The sequence below is a fragment of the Oncorhynchus tshawytscha genome, linkage group LG13 (genome assembly GCF_018296145.1).
Source record: "Oncorhynchus tshawytscha isolate Ot180627B linkage group LG13, Otsh_v2.0, whole genome shotgun sequence".
NCBI lineage: Eukaryota > Metazoa > Chordata > Actinopteri > Salmoniformes > Salmonidae > Oncorhynchus > Oncorhynchus tshawytscha.
Genome location: NC_056441.1, coordinates 16331899 through 16350262, shown reverse-complemented (window position 1 = coordinate 16350262; position 18364 = coordinate 16331899). Strand labels below are relative to the sequence as shown.

Below are 18364 nucleotides of genomic sequence, written 5' to 3'. Positions count from 1 at the left end.
CTGCCCGGTCTTGAGAAGCAGTAATGGGAGCCCCAGACACCTAAATATGGAATGTCTAATTGAAGTCTAATGTTGTGTAGGCAGGCTAACAATGGACTTGCCCATGACTCAAGGGAGAAAGCACTATAGCCTAGTTTCTCCATAGTGCTGGGTGGACAATCCAATTCTAAAAGCTTGTCGTCATCATCACCACCACCACTACCATCATCATCATCATCATCACCACAACCACCACCGACGCCATCATCATTATCACCACAACCACCACCGACACCACCACCACTACCATCGTCATCATCATCACCACAACCACCACCAACACATCATCATCATCACCACAACTATCACCACCCCCACTACCATCGTCGTCATCACCACAACCACTATCATCATCACCACATCCACCACCGACACCACCATCATCATCACCACCACAACCCTCACCGACACCCTCACCCTCATCATCACCACAACCACCACCAACATCATCAACACCACAACAACCACCACTGACACCATCATCATCACCACCACCACTACTATCATAATCATCATCATCACCACCACCGACACCATCATCATCACCACAACTACCACCGACACATCATCATCACCACCACCACCACTACTATCATCATTACCACCACCATCATCATCGCCTCCAAAATCATAAGGCTGGGGATCATTCTGCACTGATATAATCAATGGTTATAGCTAGTTTGGTATTTGTTATTTTATTAGGATCCCCATTAGCTGTAGCAAAAGCTTCCTGGGGTCAACACAAAACATGAAACAATCACATAGAACAGAACATTAATAAACAACAACAGCTCAAGGACAGACCTACATACATTTTTTTAAAGGCACACGTAGCCTACATATCAATACATACACACAAACCATCTAGGTCAAATATGGGAGAGGCGTTGTGCCACGAGGTGTTGCTTTATCTGTTTTTTTAAACCAGGTTTGCTGTTTATTCGAGTAATATGAGATGGAACGGAGTTCCATGCAATGACGGCTCTATATAATACTGTACTCTTTATTGAATTTGTTCTGGATTTGGGAACTGTGAAAAGACCCTTGGTGGTATGTTTGGTGGGGTAATTGTGTGTGTCAGAGCTGTGTGTGTAAATTGACTATGCAAACAATTTGGAATTTTCAAAACATTAATGTTTCTTATTAAAAGAAGTGATGCAGTCATTCTCTCCTCAACTCTTAACCAAGAGAGACTGGCAGCATAGTATTTATATGAGCCCTCTGATTACAATGAATAGCAAGACATGCCACTCTGTTCCGGGTCAGCTGCAGCTTAACTAGGTCTTTCCTTGCAGCACTGGACCCCACGACGATAATCAAGATTAGACAAAACCAGAGCCTTCTGAACTTGCTTTTTTGGTGTGGTGTTAAAAAAGCAGAGCATGTCTTTATTACAGACAGTCCTCTCCCCATCTTTACAACCATTGCATGTATATGTTTTGACCATGGCAGTTTACAATCTAAGGTAATGCCAAGTAATTTAGTCTCCTCAACTTGTTCAACAGCCACACCATTAGTTCACATCAACTCAAATAAAAGTGAGGGCAAGTTTCAACAGGGCTATTCACCGTGACCCTGATCATGTTAGCGGCTCCTTCTACTCCCTGACTGTCATATCCCAATTCACAACCTGCTTCTGAATTCCATCATGGCGGACGTCAGATGCCATGGAAGCCGTAGTGATGTCATGCGAAACCTATCTCTGCTGTGTCATGGCAGCTGCCTGGGCCTGGCTGGCTGGCCAGCGTCTAGTTACACTGCAGGCTGAAATAGACCATTTGTGTTCCAAATGGCAGCCTGTTCCCTATGCAGTGCACTACTTTGGTCAGGGCCCAATGGGACACAGCCCATGCTGCCTACATGCCAGGTTAGGGGAGGAGAGGGTAGGGAGGCTTGGCAGCCAGCATCCAGGTCTCTTGGCATCTTTTATTGATTAGAAAGCCTCTGAATTATTCATTTGCTTTCCCAGAGGACTCCATTCTCTAACTCTCTGCTTCCAGACAGGTTTGTTTGAGTGTGAGGTCAATGCTTGTCCCATGTCATCGACGGCCCGGCTAAAATGGTGGAGAGGCCTTGGGTGACAGTGTTAGACAATGAAGAGCAGCAACACACCAGGCAGGGGACACCCGGCGGACATTTTGTGTGTAATCCCATAAGGCTCCTGACTACCTACTGGCCGCTCTGTGGTCACTCGCACACATGCACGCACGCACGCACAACCACCCACACAGTGAAATGTACTCAGCTATCTAAACCAACTAAACTAAGAACATTGTTTTTAAACACCAGTCCCCCAAAAAGGTTTTACAACCATATTAACAGCTTTGGTTATGTTTTATGTTTATGTTTGCACAAAAAAACAGCAAGTCTGTTTATAGGTGTTTAATAGACATCCTATAGCTTCATACCTAATAACCATCCTTTGGCAGCTTCATACCTAATTTGCTCTGCAGACTATCAATGGTCTCAGGCCTCCATACTAAGGCCCACAAAAAGACACCCAACCTGAAGACAACATCAATTCAACATCAACTTAACATCAATTCAACATCCATCTTTAAAAAAACAACAGTATTCTTTTTAAATATAGAACCTTTTATTTCAATTTAGAGTAAATAGTGTTGAAATTCTGAAATACCATTTTACTACCAACAGGACCTTTGCATTTAAATATAGTAAATAACACTGTACATGCCTTAATCCAGTGACAATAAAAAGCTTCCTTAAAATGTTTTTTTTGGTCATTTATTTTTCATATTTTCCCTTGTAAGAAATAGTTCAAGTATAAAAATTCCCAACAGTGTAAAATAGCCCATCTGATGTATATTAAAAGCAATAGAAGCACAACTATCCGAACCATGACAATAACTATACATTCTAATGTATAAAGCAGCAATTAGCTCATTTTTGTCAGGATTTTGTTTGTCTTTTCCAACCGTTCTAAACACAAAAGAGACAGAGTAACAGTCTGCACGCAAATAGGCCTGCATTTAAATAAAGTTTCATAGAAAAGGCATTCAACTAACCAATATTTATTCTAAGATTTCAAAAGGCAAAAAGTATAATTGTACAGTGCACATACAGAATTGTATCTTATATAAATCCTACATTAACATTTTTGGTTGAGTATGTTAATAATAATTATAATACAACTAAATCTACTCAATAACTTATATACCTTGAGATGAATACATAATAAAATGAATACAGTACCACCACTAATTCTCTGTCCTTAGAGCGCATAGAACATAGTCCAATCTCAAAATAAATATCTTAAATAGTAGATCACCTTTCTTACTCTCTTAAATAGCAATACAAATGCAAGGCACCCCCCCCTTCTCTACATCCCCCATCACCACCCCAGGGTACAGGGCCAGGGGATTGGTGAGGCTGTGAGGAGTGGGTACAGGGCCAGGGGATTGGTGAGGCTGTGAGGAGTGGGTACAGGGCCAGGGGATTGGTGAGGCTGTGAGGAGTGGGTACAGGGCCAGGGGGTTGGTGAGGCTGTGAGGAGTAGGTACAGGGCCAGGGTACAGGGCCAGGGGATTGGTGACGCTGTGAGGAGTGGGTACAGGGCCAGGGGATTGGTGAGGCTGTGAGGAGTGGGTACAGGGCCAGGGGATTGGTGAGGCTGTGAGGAGTGGGTACAGGGCCAGGGGATTGGTGAGGCTGTGAGGAGTGGGTACAGGGCCAGGGGATTGGTGAGGCTGTGAGGAGTGGGTACAGGGCCAGGGGATTGGTGAGGCTGTGAGGAGTGGGTACAGGGTCAGGGGGTTGGTGAGGCTGTGAGGAGTGGGTACAGGGCCAGGGGGTTGGTGAGGGTTAGCATAGGAGGGAAGTGTTTGTGTACCTGACACCAGCCCAGCCGGTCGGCTCTAGGACAGAGGACAGAGGATAGAGGACAGAGGTGGAAGTGCTGACAGGGCCAGGCAGGCAGGACAGAGGAGAGACAGTTCCCAAATGGGCCCCGGGATTAAAATGTGACAGCTCAACAAATGAGGACAAGTGATGCGTTATTTCCAGAGTGATCCATCTGTGTGGCGCTGGGTGAACTGTGCCAGCCCCCTCCCCAGCTGCTCCCTCTCTCTCTCCCTCTCCCTTTCTGTCTGACTAGATCCCATTGCACAGAGGCAGAGAGCACGACTGGGCCCATTGACCTTTACCACTATGTACGCAACTGTGTATGCGTGTGTGTGTGTGTGCGTGTGTTTGCATGCAGCCATGTGTTTGAGACTAACTGATTTGGTGCTTCTCATTGTCTGAAAACATGCTTTTCTTTCTCTCTCTGCGAGTTGCCTTCATATTGTTTGTGATGCCCTTTGAAGAGTTGACGGCATTTCCGGTTATTCCTGCAGTTTTTTTGTCTCCTGGTAAATTGTTTGCTTTGCATAGGTCAAGAGTTCAAGATACAGAGTCAAAAAAGGGACATTCAGCATCAGGAAGTTAAAAAGGTAGTTCTTAACGTGTGACACGAGCTACAAATCTTCTCCTTTTCTCCACAGTTATTTCAACTACTCCCTGACATGCAGAGGTTGTCTTTACCTACACACTGGAAACTGATACATTTCCCTGATTATCAGACAATTTACTTCAATGCACTTGAAAAGACAGAAGGACAAGAGCCCTTGAAATGTGATAGTAAATATAGGTTGCAAGGGCACTTCAGGACACGTCTAAGTGTCCCATAAAGAGAACGCTCTCTCTCTCCTATGTTAATGACAGCAATGGAACATAAAGTCATGTTTTACACCAAGCTACAACCACTGTGATTAGTTGTTGCATTTCTCCTCTAGAAATAAATACTCTACTACAATTATAATGATAGTAATAATTATATTAATAACAACAATAATAATCATAAGGATAAATCCACCTTCCTTACTTAGTTTTGTGAATTTATAAAGTTTTTGGTTTAAACACAGCAAGTTGGAAAGCTACTGTATGGAGTTCCCACCTCACCATCATCATCACCCTCTTACCGACACGGCCCCTCTCTCTTCCTCTTCATCGTCCTCTCCTCTTCACAGCCAATCAGCCGAGGCCGGCCGCGGGCCTCCCATCCCGTTGTGTCCAATGGCTGCAGTGGCTGCTATTGCATGCGGTCTGCTTGCAGCTGCTGAGGCTGGTACTGACCGAAGGCTGCGGCTGCAGCGACGGCTGAACCCGGTGCGGCCGTAGCCAGGGGCTGCTGAACATAGCCATAACCGGCTGCGGTTAGGTACCCGGCCGCCGCAGGGGAGGCGGCGTAGGGATACTGCTCGTAGGCTGCGGCGGCAGCAGCGCTAGCCGCGGCGGCGGAGTACTGTGCGTAGGCTGCTCCGGTGTAGTCGATGTATGGAGAGGAGGCGGTGGAGGCAGAGGCAGCACTGGGCTGCATGCCGTGAGGGATGACCATGGTGCTTGGCTGCATGAAGGCCTGAGGGTACACATAGTGAGCAGGGATCCTGCAGGACAGAGACAGACAGGGAGTTAGAGGTAGAGATCCCAGACCTGGCCTTACACAGCCACCGACAGACAGCAACAACCCCCCAGCCTGACAGCAGAACCAACCACAGCCAACCCAACCACACTGCGACCAAGAGCCCCCCAATACATCAAAACACCAGTCAATAACACCACGGAGACACCTGCTAGTAGCTAATAGAGATATAGGGTTGCCAAAATAGAGATATCTCTGTTGAAAAATGGTGAGGTCTTCAAAGCTCAGAGGGGTTGTGTTCTCTGATAAGGGATATAAAGACATTTTGGGTTTTCAATGACCTTGCCTGCCTATCACATGTTGTAAGAGATTTAGGCAAAGGAAGTGTTTGGTAGCATTGACGCCATCTTGGAGAGACAATCCATGTACACTAAGCTTAGCTGACTTTACAGGATTGAGTTTGGTCGATGGAGAGAGAAGAGAACATGATTTGTCATGTCGATTTGAGCCTGGTGCCATTCCTATTTAGGAGGGGATAGAGTAAGGGAGGGCGGGAGGGGAGGATAGGGTAAAGGGGGAGGGAGGGGGAGGGGAGGATAGGGTAAATGGGAGGGAGGGAGGGAGGGAGGGAGGGAGGGGGAGGGAGGGAGGGAGGGAGGGAGGGAGGGAGGGAGGGAGGGAGGGAGGGAGGGAGGGAGGGAGGGAGGGAGGGAGGGTAAAGAGGAAGGGAGGTCTATGAGATGAGGGGGGCATTGTGAAAATGTCACTGTCATTTTGACAGCTGGACAGCTTTCAAAAAGTACACTGCTGGCTGTTTCCACTTCTGTGCTGAGACAAAGAGCCCCGGGCGGGGTGCTAGGCTAGCTGCACTCAGGGGGACCTTTTGATTAAATAAGCAATCAGGAACAATGAGCACATTCTGCCTTTCATGACATATCCTGACCGTGAGGCTCGGATCCCTAGGCTCTCTCTCGCGCTATCAGCTAGCATGATGATGGGAAAGTTATATTATTGTTTTGGTGGAGGATACTCAAGTTGTTGACCTGGATGGGGAAATAAAGAATCAAATTCCTCAAAATACTAGACAAAACTAAACTGGAGTCAAGTTCATGATTCATGATTCAAAGGAATGAGTAACAATCAGTGTTATGACATCATGAGTGACATAATCACTTTATTATTGGCTTATCACCATTTAATCAATTGTGAATGTTGGATTTAGATGAGTTCTGGTCTGGTGTGGATTTTTGACAGTCTGGAATGCTGTGCATGATGTGATGATGTCATCAACAGCTCATGAAAATATTTTGAGAAACAACCTAACATTTGATTGGACCTAAAATATACTGACATCAATTAAGCCAATAAGAAACAAGATGGCGAGATGAAGCTTTTTTTTTACTGTCATTCAGTTTGAAATCTGGATCGAAGGAGGAGAAAAGAGAAATGAAAGACAAGATCTATCGTGGCAACCCTATTGTCAGGACTCCATTACCCAACCAATCACATCTTAAAACACTAGCCCCAAAGAGGAAGCAGGGAAAAACAACAGCAAGTCTACAAACACAGGCGTCAAAAAAAAGAAATGTCAACACAGTCCACATGGATCACCAACACACCACAACCACAACCACTCACTGAAAGAAACAAAAAGGAAATAAACTAAACGGGGTCAGAGGTTAGAGGCGCTCCTATGACATCACATCCTTGGCAGATGCCTCGGCCTGGCCTGCTAGCACGCTTCTGTTTCAGCACAGTGTTACAGTCACAACACAGGCTGGAGTCACACACACACACACGTGCACGCACACACACACACACACACACACACACACACACACAGGCTGGACGACACACAACAACACAACAAACACACACACAGTGGATGTACACAGACAACAAACTCACACAACACGAGACACAAGGGCGATTACAAAGAAAAACTCTCACACACAAACAGGCACGCAAAGGATGGTGACACAACAAAATATCAAATGCGGTATCCACCACAAAACAACACAAACACCCAGACTGCCCTACCCATTCTAAACCGCAGAGAGAAGAATTTAAACACATTCAGACACTTTGGTCAATTCCTCAACTAACACCCTTGGCCTCCGTAGTTAAGTAGATATTGTTGTGCCTCCCCATTAACAGCTATATTAAGACATGGGATGCATTCCCATAGGGTTTGTGTTAAAAGTAGTGCACTATATAGGGAATAGAGTGCTACCCAGTCATGTTCTCCCGTGGGGTCAAACAGGTATTTCATAATGCTATTTTCGACACTATTATATTTTACAGTATGGAGAAAACTTACACAAGAAGAAGCTCCTTCACACCACATATGAAACATGTTATAGGCTATCAAATCAAAACGGCATATTTTGACCAATGTGTTACGTATTGTGTAGATAATCCTCTAAGAAAACCAATGGTGCAAACCTCATGTCTCTATCACAATCCGTTCACACGTTAGAGGTTTTACCCTTGTAGGATAAGGAGTGGGTAAATCAATGGAGGCCAGAGATACTAAGTGGTAACAAATAAGGAAGATGCTTTCGCCTCAGCTAGGCTGGATGCTGTGCAAGAATGAAGGCTTACCTGACAGGCTCACTTTCCCGTTGAACTCAACCCCTCCTGTCTCAGCCTCCAGTATTTATGCTGCAATAGTTTATGTGTCCGGGGGGCTAGGGTCAGTCTGTTTTATATGGAGTATTTCTCATGTCTTATCCAGTGTCCTGTGTGAATTTAAGAATGATCCCTCTAATTCTCTCTCTCTTCTCTCGGAGGACCTGAGCCCAAGGACCATGCCTCTGGACTACCTGGCCTGATGACTCCATGCTGTCCCCAGTTCACCTGGTCGTGCTGCTGCTCCAGTTTCGACTGTTCTGCCTGCGGCTATGGAACCCTGACCTGTTCACCGGACGTTCTACCTTGTCCTGTACCTGCTGTTTTTGACTCTCTCTCTACCGCACCTGCTGTCTAACTAAATGAGCGGCTATGAAAAGCCAACTGACATTTACTCCTGAGGTGCTGAAATGTTGCACCGTCTACAACCACTGTGATTATTATTATCTGACCCTGCTGGTCATCTATGAACGTTTGAACATCTTGGCCATGTACTCTTATAATCTCCAACCGGCACAGCCAGAAGAGGACTGGCCACCCCTCATAGCCTGGTTCCTCTCTAGGTTTCTTCCTAGGTTCCTGCCTTTCTAGGGAGTTTTTCCTAGCCACCGTGCTTCTACACCTGCATTGCTTGCTGTTTTGGGTTTTAGGCTGGGTTTCTGGATTAGAACTTTATGACATCGGATGATGTAAAAAGGGCTTCATAAATCAAATTTGATTGAATTTGATTGATTTTCAAATCGTCAGGGCATTCAACAATATATTGATTTTGAGACATTACGTAGTATTTTAATCTTTTAGTATAAACTTCTCATATTAATGCGAAATTGCTGTTATTTTTCGATGATTTCTCACAAAAACAAGCGTATCTCTGTGAAATGTTAACGGAGCACTGAGATTACCGCAAGCTTTTTATTTTCAGAGACTTTAAAATTTAATTTAGCTCGTGTTATGCTAATTCTGCTTTTTGCGACCCACGGAAACAACTTTGCAGACATGCCACAACATGTTAAATCCTATGAAATGTTAGATAAAGACTGAACGATTCAGAGCATGAATAATCATATTTGTCTGGGTAAAATGTATTTTATAACAGAATGGGTGAAATTTCATCACCAAAGCGGGTTTTCACGCACTCTGTGCAGAAAGGGTGGACACCCTACATGTTATGCAGAGCTACAACACACACTCAGGTGTTCTGTAGCACATTCGCAATTGTAGAGAATGAGCATTCAACAGCATTCAACTTGTATGTTTCAATGGTGGTGAAACATGCTGGTGTTGGATATAAAGCTTGCATCCCAAATGGCACAATATTCCCATTAAAGTGCACTACTTTTGACCGGGGCCCAACAGTAGTGTAATATATAGGGAATATGGTCCAATTTGGGCACATACGCTAAAATGGCCCATGCTCGTAAGCCTAAATTGGACTGGTAGAAGTGATCATTCTGCCCAAGAGAGAATCATCCCTGTTGGTTTTTTAGAAATATATCATAGTCCAGTATAGGCAAGGTACAAACAAGTATGTTTCCATAAGTAGTCATGTAACTGCGGGAAGCCTTTCCTTTAATGTGGATCTGGTCTCAGACATGCTCTTTGTTGCCTGGCCTCATTTATGATTGACAGGAGAGACTGGAGGCTGGGCCCCAGCTATTTTCTGCTTGCCTATCATCCTACATACATCTTACTGTGGAATGTTCCCATCCCTAGAAGTAATCTGGGATTAAATCCCACCCTACCTTTATTCACTTTCTCTTTCTTTCTATCTATCCCATCCTCTCTCTCTCCCTCCATCGTTCCTACTATTTATCTCTCCCATTCAACATTAGACGACCACAACCTGTTTCTCCATCTCCAACAGCATAAACCTCTTCTATGTTGGCAAATGATGTGTCACCTAACACTCAAACACACACACACACACACACACACACACACACACACACACACACACACACACACACACACACACACACACACACACACACACACACACACACACACACACACACACACACACACACACACACACACACACACACACACACACACACACACACACACCAAATAATTTATGTATCACTGTTGATCATGGGAAGCATTGTCTACCCTCTGACTCCCATTAAAATGACCTCTTTTCCCTATGGATACAAGTGAGGTAAAAAAAAAAATACTAAGGTTACTATGTTTCTCAATGCTCTGTGTAAATATATTATCTTCCTGTGTTTGGACCGTTGCAGTCCTGCCGACCAGTGGTTGGTAAAGTTCAGGCTAAATAAAGGTCTGTTCCCATCACATGCCATGTGGGTGACATCATCGATGGGGGGGAGGGGGTACACACCTGTTGTTCTCTGCACCATTAAAACCGTTCTGCTATCTGAGGAGCCAGGCCTTAACTAAATGTGAGAAGTGTAGAGGGGTGGCATGGTGCTATAATAACAACTATGGTCCGGGTTGGTGCTGTTACATGCTATAGTGTGGTGATAGCCAAAGAGCTGGTTGCTGCCCGCCCACAGCTGTTTCTATGGCTGTGTCCCATATGGCACCCTATTCTCTTCATAGTGCACTATGTTTCATTAGGGCACTGGTCAAAAGTAGTGCTCTATATAGGGAAAATGGTAGCATTGGGACATACCCTATGTCTCTGGCCTTGGGCTATGATGTATAGAAGTGGTTGACCTACCACAGCTGTATCTATGTATGCCTGTGGCCCTTTAAACCTCCCTGGGGCCTCTAGCCAGCATCTGTTGGGCTGTTTTTAAAGAGCGGGTGATTTTGACATGACAGAGAGAGCCCTAGCCCCCTGCTCCCTAGCGCACACTTCATATGACTGCGGCGTCAGCACTCCAGCCTTTGTGTGGCACAATGGAGAAGCTTGTTTTCCTTAACGCTGCAGCCCATGTGACGAAAGCTTTTTCAGAGGCTGTGGCATCCAGACATTTGTTTGTGTCACAGTAGAGACTGTGGGGCACTGCTCTACCACTGCACTGGACTACTACACACAACAGGACACACACATACTTACACAAACACACGATAGTAAGGTGTTTTGCATCAACTAAACTAGTAAAAATATATCCTTCAGTGTGGAGATACAGAGCCTTCGGAACGACTTCAGACCCCGTGACTTTTTCCACATTTTGTTACGTTACAGCCTTATTCTAAAATGGGTTAAATATGTTTTTTTCTCAGCAATCTACACACAATACCCCATAACGACAAAGCAAAAACAGGTTTTTAGAAATGTTTGCAAACGTATTAAGAATAAAAACAGAAACACCTTATTTACATAACTATTCAGACCCTTTGCTATGAGACTCAAAATTGAGCTCAGGTGCATCCTGTTTCCATTGATCATCCTTGAGATGTTTCTACAACTTGATTGGAGTCCACTTGTGGAAAATTAAATTGATTGGACATGATTTGGAAAGGCACACACCTGTCTATATAAGGTTCCACAGTTGACAGTGCATGTCAGAGCAAAAACCAAGCCATGAGGTCGAAGGAATTGTCCATATAGCTCTGAGACAGGATTGTGTCGAGGCACAGATCTGGGGAAGGGTACCAAAAAATGTCTGCAACTTTGAAAGTCCCCAAAAACACAGTGGCCTCCATCATTCTTAAATTGAAAACTGAACAATTGGGGGAGAAGGGCCTTGGTCAGGGAGGTGACCAAGAACCTGATGGTCACTTTGACAGAGCTCTAGAGTTCCTCTGTGGAGATGGGAGAACCTTCCAGAAAGACAACCATCTCTGCAGCATTCCACCAATCAGGCCTTCATGGTAGAGTGGCCAGACGCAAGTCACTCCTCGGTAAAATGCAAATGACGGCCCACTTGGAGTTTGCCAAAAAGCACCTAAAGACTCTCAGACCATGAGAAACAAGATTCTCTGGTCTGATGAACCAAGTTTGAACTCTTTGGCCTGAATGACAAGCATCACATCTGGAGGAAACCTGCCACATTCCCTACAGTGAAGCATGGTGGCAGCATCATGCTGTGGGGATGTTTTCAGTGGTAGGGACTTGGAGACTAGTCAGGATCGAGGCAAAGATTAACAGAGCAAAGTACAGAGATCCTTGATGAAAACCTGCTCGAGAGCGCTCAGGACCTCAGACTGGGGCGAAGGTTCACCTTCCAACAGGACAATGACCCCAAGCACACAGCCAAGACAACGCAGGAGTGGCTTCAGGACAAGTCTCTGAATGTCCTTGAGTGGCCCAGCCAGAGCCGAGACTTGAACCCCATCACCCCATCGAAACATCTCTGGAGAGACCTGAAAATAGCTGTGCAGCAACGCTCCCCATCCAACCTGACAGAGCTTGAGAGGATCTGCAGAGAAGAATGGGAGAAACTCCCAAAATACAGGTGTGCCAAGCTTGTAACATGTTACCCAAGAAGACTCGAGGCTGGAATCTCTGCCAAAGGTACTTCAACAAAGTACTGAGTAAAGGGTCTGAATACATATGTAAATGTGATATTATTATTATTTTGTATGTATATACATAAATTGTCTATATTGCAGTATATATTGCAATATACATTTGGAAAACATTTGTAAAAAACTGTTTTTGCTTTGTCATTATGGGGTATTGTGTGTAGATTGATGAGGAAATGTAATCAATTTTATAATAAGGCTGTAACCTAACAAAATGTGGAAAAAGTCAAGGGGTCTGAATACTTTCCGAAGGCACTGTGTATGTACTCATCCCATGTGCCTTGGTAGTCATTTTTCCAAAGATTACTTTCCTGTGAACAGACATCATTATCTCTGAATGAGACACAGCAGCTCTCCTGAGAGTCGTAAGGGCCTGAAGTATACCATATAGGGATAGATAGATGGAGGGAGAGAGAAATAATGAGAGAGTGAGAGAGAGGGATAGAGAGAGAGTGCGAGAGAGAGCGAGAGTGAATATGAGAATGAGAAAGACAGAGAGCGAGAGAGAGAGAGTGAATATGAGAATGAGAGAGAGAGAGAGAGTGAATGTGAGAATGAGAGAGAGAGAGAGAGAAAGAGAGAAAAGAGAGAGAGAATACGAGAATGAGAGAGAGAATATGAGAATGAGAAAGACAGAGCGAGAGAGAGAGAGAGAGAGAGAGAAACAGAGTGAATACGAGAATGAGAGAGAAAGACAGAGACAGAGAGGGTGAGTTTGAGAGTTTAGGTGATAATGCAAGAATTATTAAAAAAGACACATGCAAGCAATGAGTTGATGGGTTTTGGTGGGGTCAGTTTGGAGTAGGGGTGAGTGGTGGGAAGTAATTTTTTAAAAACCACACCGCAAATCGTCACTCACTCCAACAAGACATCCAAAAACATATAAAGAACATCCTGTTACCAAAGAAAAGGTCAACCACAAGCTACAGCACGAAAGCATCAAATCAAATAAAGAAATGTAAAAAAAACTTTAAAAACTTTACTCTCCCTACTGAAGTCCACATTCTTCCAGAAAAATGGAAAAGAACACCCCCAAAAATCTTCAATTCATATGTTTTTTTCATTAAATAGAAAACACACGGTTTAGCTATCAACACCACTTCATAACAGTAAAACAGCACACAAAGCTCTAATTGCTATTCAAAATAACAAATTTAAACTCAAAACCAAAATTTAAAATCAACATACATGCATCTATAATCACCCTTTGAGCTTGTTTGTGTGTGTTTGAGATTACAGGTAATTCCCCTGGTCTGATCTGTGACATGCTCACAGCACTAATCCTGAAATCACCAGTTATCTTAACCCATATCGAGCCTGTCGGACCAGAGAGATAGATAACATTGAGTCATTGAGGCTGTAACTTTCCATCAGTTGTATTCAACAAATAACACACACGCACACACACGCACACACACACACTCATACTGTGAACACACACTTTCTCTTTCACTCACACAAACCTTAAATGTACATTTTGGTCAACTGTAGTCAGTGATAAAAAGAAAGAGGATTTGTGAAATGTTTTGTTTCAACATAATTATCATGCAAGTATGGAGAAAAATCAGAGTAAGCACAAAACAATTAAATAAACAGATTATATAAACATACATGTCATTGTATGAACATGTCTAACAACGCTAGACTTTAGCCAAATGAGGAACATTGGGTCTTTAGATGTTGTGTAGTTACACCAGTGAGGTTTCATATACAGTAGCTCAATGATGATGAGGTCATTTGTAATGTATTCTCATCAACACCCAACCATCCCCTCAACACAAAGATGCTGCAGTACTTACCCATAAGGCCTTTGGATAAAGGCAGGATGAATTTGTGGAACACCAAAGGTGAAACCTGGATGGAGATGTGGAATGGTCTAAATGAATTGATGATCTTATTCATGGCATTGAGTGTGTCCCAAATGGCACCCTATTGCCCATTTAGTACGCTACATTTTAGTGCACTACTTTTGATCAGGACAAATAGAAGTGCACTATATAGAGAAAAAAGGGTGACATTTGGGACGCAGCAAAATTCAGAACATTCTAGACAAGTTATTTTAATAACATCCTGAATCAAGTATTGAATGAACACATTAATTGTCCATATTTATGCGACAGACGGATTAAAATAAACATTTAGCTCATCGTGATGGTATTCTGAACCAGACATGATTTGTGTGGAAAACATGTGGACAATATGAAAAAGAAATGCAAAGCTATAAGATGAGACATGATGCATGTTCTTTAGGACACACCCTCAATGTCCTCAGAACATTAAGATACTGGACAGGTGGCTGAAAAAGGACTGTGTGTGTGTGTGTGGGCGGGGGGGTATTTTTTACCTGGCTGCATCACCCGTGGCTTGGCCCCCAGGTACGCCAGGTTGACGTTGGCTTTCCTACCGTCGATGATGGGGTTCGGATCTTTACAGGCCCTGTCTGCAGCCGAGCGGTCAGCCATCGTCACCTGTATGGACACACAGAGAGGGAGAGTGCATAGGGAAGAAGCAGGTTAAGGTGGTGAAGAAGAAGTGTGAGGAGGATGGTTAAAGTATGATCAAAAGTATCAGTATTCACCAATGATCATATTCATTAGCAAAGGGGCAAACATTTGAGAAAATATGGACATTACATTTCGGCCCAACTGTCACTCAATATTTATAAAATATAGGTAACCGTCATTCTTTATAGTAAGTTGAGATCTTAGGCCCTGCTGAGTTATTTCTTTGTTTTCCAGAAGAGATACTGGATAGAAGACTTCTGTATCCACAGATATTTATTTACTCTAAATAATTTAACCTCTTGATGTCAGTACATAGTTTTTCACTGTACTTGGCTGAGGACAAGCTTACTTTATTAAGATCGTAACTGCTTCTGAGCTGATGACTATAAGAATGCTATTTGAGAGTAATTACTCTATGTAAGAGCTTTTGGGGCTGCGGTAGGTCTTTCTCAAATAAGTTGACCCAGAAACCCAAGGAAAACTTTTCAACTCAGATACTACAGGATCATTTTTCACATCAATGTGTTTCAAACTAAATGGCATCAAAGAGCGGGGGACCATGGTCCTAAAACAGTTGTATAGTATAGCCTATCGTTCTCTCATCAATGCTCTTATCGTTGACATAATGATGACGTCATGCACATCATCTTCTCAAGAGTCATATTCTGAACATACCAGGGCGCAACAAGTTGTAATGTAGCCTATCGGTTATCTTCAATGATAGAACGCTCCAAACTGAAAACACAGGCCTACTTATGAACAATAAAACACTTACACTTTTCAATGTCTATTAAATATTATGAAATTCACTAGCCTAACCAACACCCACTTTAACGATGACATGTGATTTGCTGCCATTTGAAAGATTGCAGGCATTTGACAGACAGTGCAAGTGTCGTAAAGTTATGACAAATAAATACTATATTGATACTTACAAATCCATACCCCCTGGATTTGCCGGTCTGTCGATCGGTAATCACGACAGCTTCTTCAATTTCTCCGAACACTTCAAAATATTTCCTGAGACTGGAATCCGTGGTGTGATACGGAAGACCCCCGACAAAAATCTTTGTGTAGGTCGTGTCCTTCTGCGTGGTGTGCATCTTCACCAATATTTTAGTGCAAAATAGAATAGAAACAATCCAAAATATAGTGCAATGTTTCCTTATCACCTAGTTACGTTATTTATAAGTATTTCTATAAAAATGAACAATATGAGATTTACAACTGGAGAGGCTTCAGAGAAATAACACAAAACTCAACAAAAATCAAGATTCGAGGTAGATTATCTTTCAACACTTAAATGAGATATGGAGCGGATTGTCCAAGAGATCATCAGGTGTTTTCAACTCTTCTCCGTAACTGTCTTGACTAACTAAATATGTTTCGGACCCATTCCTAAAAGCGCTGCCCATAACTCCACCCTGTTCCAAGCACAAGGGCGGTACAACGCGTGCATTGCTGCCCGCCCACATGCTCCGCTACACGCTCCAGCAAACAGCTGGGAAGCGTGCAGAATGAAACAGATCCATTCCTGCAATGTGATGAGGAAGAATAGGCTATATTACCACATATTTAACCAACATGACGGTTATGGTCATCATTTTTTTCTTCATAACCCTAAAATGACCTGGTCTTACACCAACTGTATAGCTCAGAGGGAGGATGGTTGGGTACATTTTTGGCATTAACCCACAGTCTCACAGACAATACCCAATTATACTCCAGAAAGGTATGACTTAAAAATGAACATATTGGTTCTCTCCCTGTCCCAAGGGATACCTTCCAGCAGGTGGTCGGCCAGAACCGGCCCATTATGCCCGGAGAGGATCAGTGGCCAGCCCAGGGACGCATGTGTTTAAGTGGCAGCAGCAGTGCAGCGTGACCAATGCAGACAGGTGTAATCTCTGGGCCCCAAAATGCCAATTAGATTGAGTTTCTTTATAGAATAATGCATTACCGTCGTGTTTAGTTTTGTTTGGGACTATCAAACACGGGACACTGCTATACCAGGACCATTAGCCTATGTAGGCATATAGGACAATGGGTCGGGACAGCAATTTACAGTTTTCTGGTCTCCTGATGTCTCATATGAGGATACTGATGACTGAACTATGGTAAAACGCGTTTAGGAGTGAACACAACCGAGTGTTGATGGATCTTAGGCTGTTTATGATAACCTTTATATGTGACTTTCATGGAAGATCTGTGCGAGCGTAAAGACGCGGCCGAAGCCATTGCTATAGGCCTAATGATAATGACAAGGATAATAAGACGTAAACTGGTGATTTTTTATCTCGGTCGGAAATCATGGAGCAGACCTCTGTATTTCAATCAGTTTTTCATGACTGAATATATACAATTATGAGCCTCTCCTGCTTTCCACAACAACTGGTCTAAGACGGATAGTTGTATTTTCCTGTAATTTATACGGAGACATCTGATACGGAATTCTGTCTAAATCATTTATATGGTTCCACCTTCATGGACTAAGTCAGCCATGGAGACACGCGGCCTACATAGGCCCTAATACCGGTATGTGTCCGGTTGCTTGTACTGTAATATGATAAGTTGACAAATGTGATGTGACTGGCCAGCTGTCATTTTGTTCTCGGACTTGTCACCTCCTCCACTACCTGAATGTAATAGCGTGAATTGCCAATGAACTCTCCAGTCCCAAAAATACCATAGCCATCTCCTTGGTCACTATTACGGGCACCAACCTGATAGAGCGACTTTGCGGTGTCTCTGTGTGGATCACTCACTATTTTATTCATTTATGCCCACACGCCCTTTACAGCCCGGAGCGGAGCCGCCGTAGGGTCAGTTTCGGGTTTCAGCGGCCACACAATGGAGACGCTATCTGTTGAGTCCCCTTTTTGTCTCCGTTCTGTGCAGCATGCTGACTGATCAGAATCCCCTTACATGTTGACTAAGAAAACGTACAGGGTCTCTGGTAAATCCTCATCAATAGGTTGTCCTTAATCCCTTATGTGCATATCTCTGTGTTTATAGGCCTATATCATAAACCTTGGCTATACGTTTGGGAGTGTGCCAAATAGACCCAGAAAAATGTAATACATAGGCCTACATACACCGAGTGTACAAAACATTAGAAACACCTTCCTAATATTGAGTTGCACCCCCTTGTGTCCTCAGAAGAGCATCAGTTCGTTGGGGCATGGACTCTAGAAGGTGTCGAAAGCGTTCGACAGGAATTTTGGCCCATGTTGACTCCAACGCTTCCCACGGCTGGATGTCCTTTGGGTGGTGGACCATTCTTGAACACACGGAAAACTGTTGAGTGTGAAAAACTCAGCAGCGTTGCAGT

General features: G+C 43.7%; 1 protein-coding gene across 1 annotated transcript; it reads right to left on the bottom strand.

Annotated features, from left to right (window-relative positions):
- Window positions 1-2616: 2616 nt before the first annotated feature.
- rbm24a (RNA binding motif protein 24a) lies at window positions 2617-16428 on the bottom strand. The gene is made up of 4 exons (XM_024440924.2): window positions 15969-16428; window positions 14874-14997; window positions 14329-14383; window positions 2617-5483 (listed from the first exon to the last, which is right to left on the bottom strand). Exons 1-4 carry the CDS (start codon window positions 16134-16136, stop codon window positions 5129-5131), a joined length of 702 nt encoding a protein of 233 aa, XP_024296692.1. The 5' UTR covers window positions 16137-16428; the 3' UTR covers window positions 2617-5128.
- Window positions 16429-18364: the final 1936 nt, after the last annotated feature.

Bases quoted from the DNA above. Each gene is read 5' to 3' on its own strand.
- rbm24a (XM_024440924.2), bottom strand. From the start codon at position 16,136: ATGCACACCACGCAGAAGGACACGACCTACACAAAGATTTTTGTCGGG. The intron at 14,384-14,873 runs GTAAAAAATACC...ATCTCCATCCAG, and splicing joins GCCACGGGTGATGCAGCCAG to GTTTCACCTTTGGTGTTCCA. The intron at 5,484-14,328 runs GTAAGTACTGCA...TCTGTCCTGCAG, and splicing joins TTTATCCAAAGGCCTTATGG to GATCCCTGCTCACTATGTGT.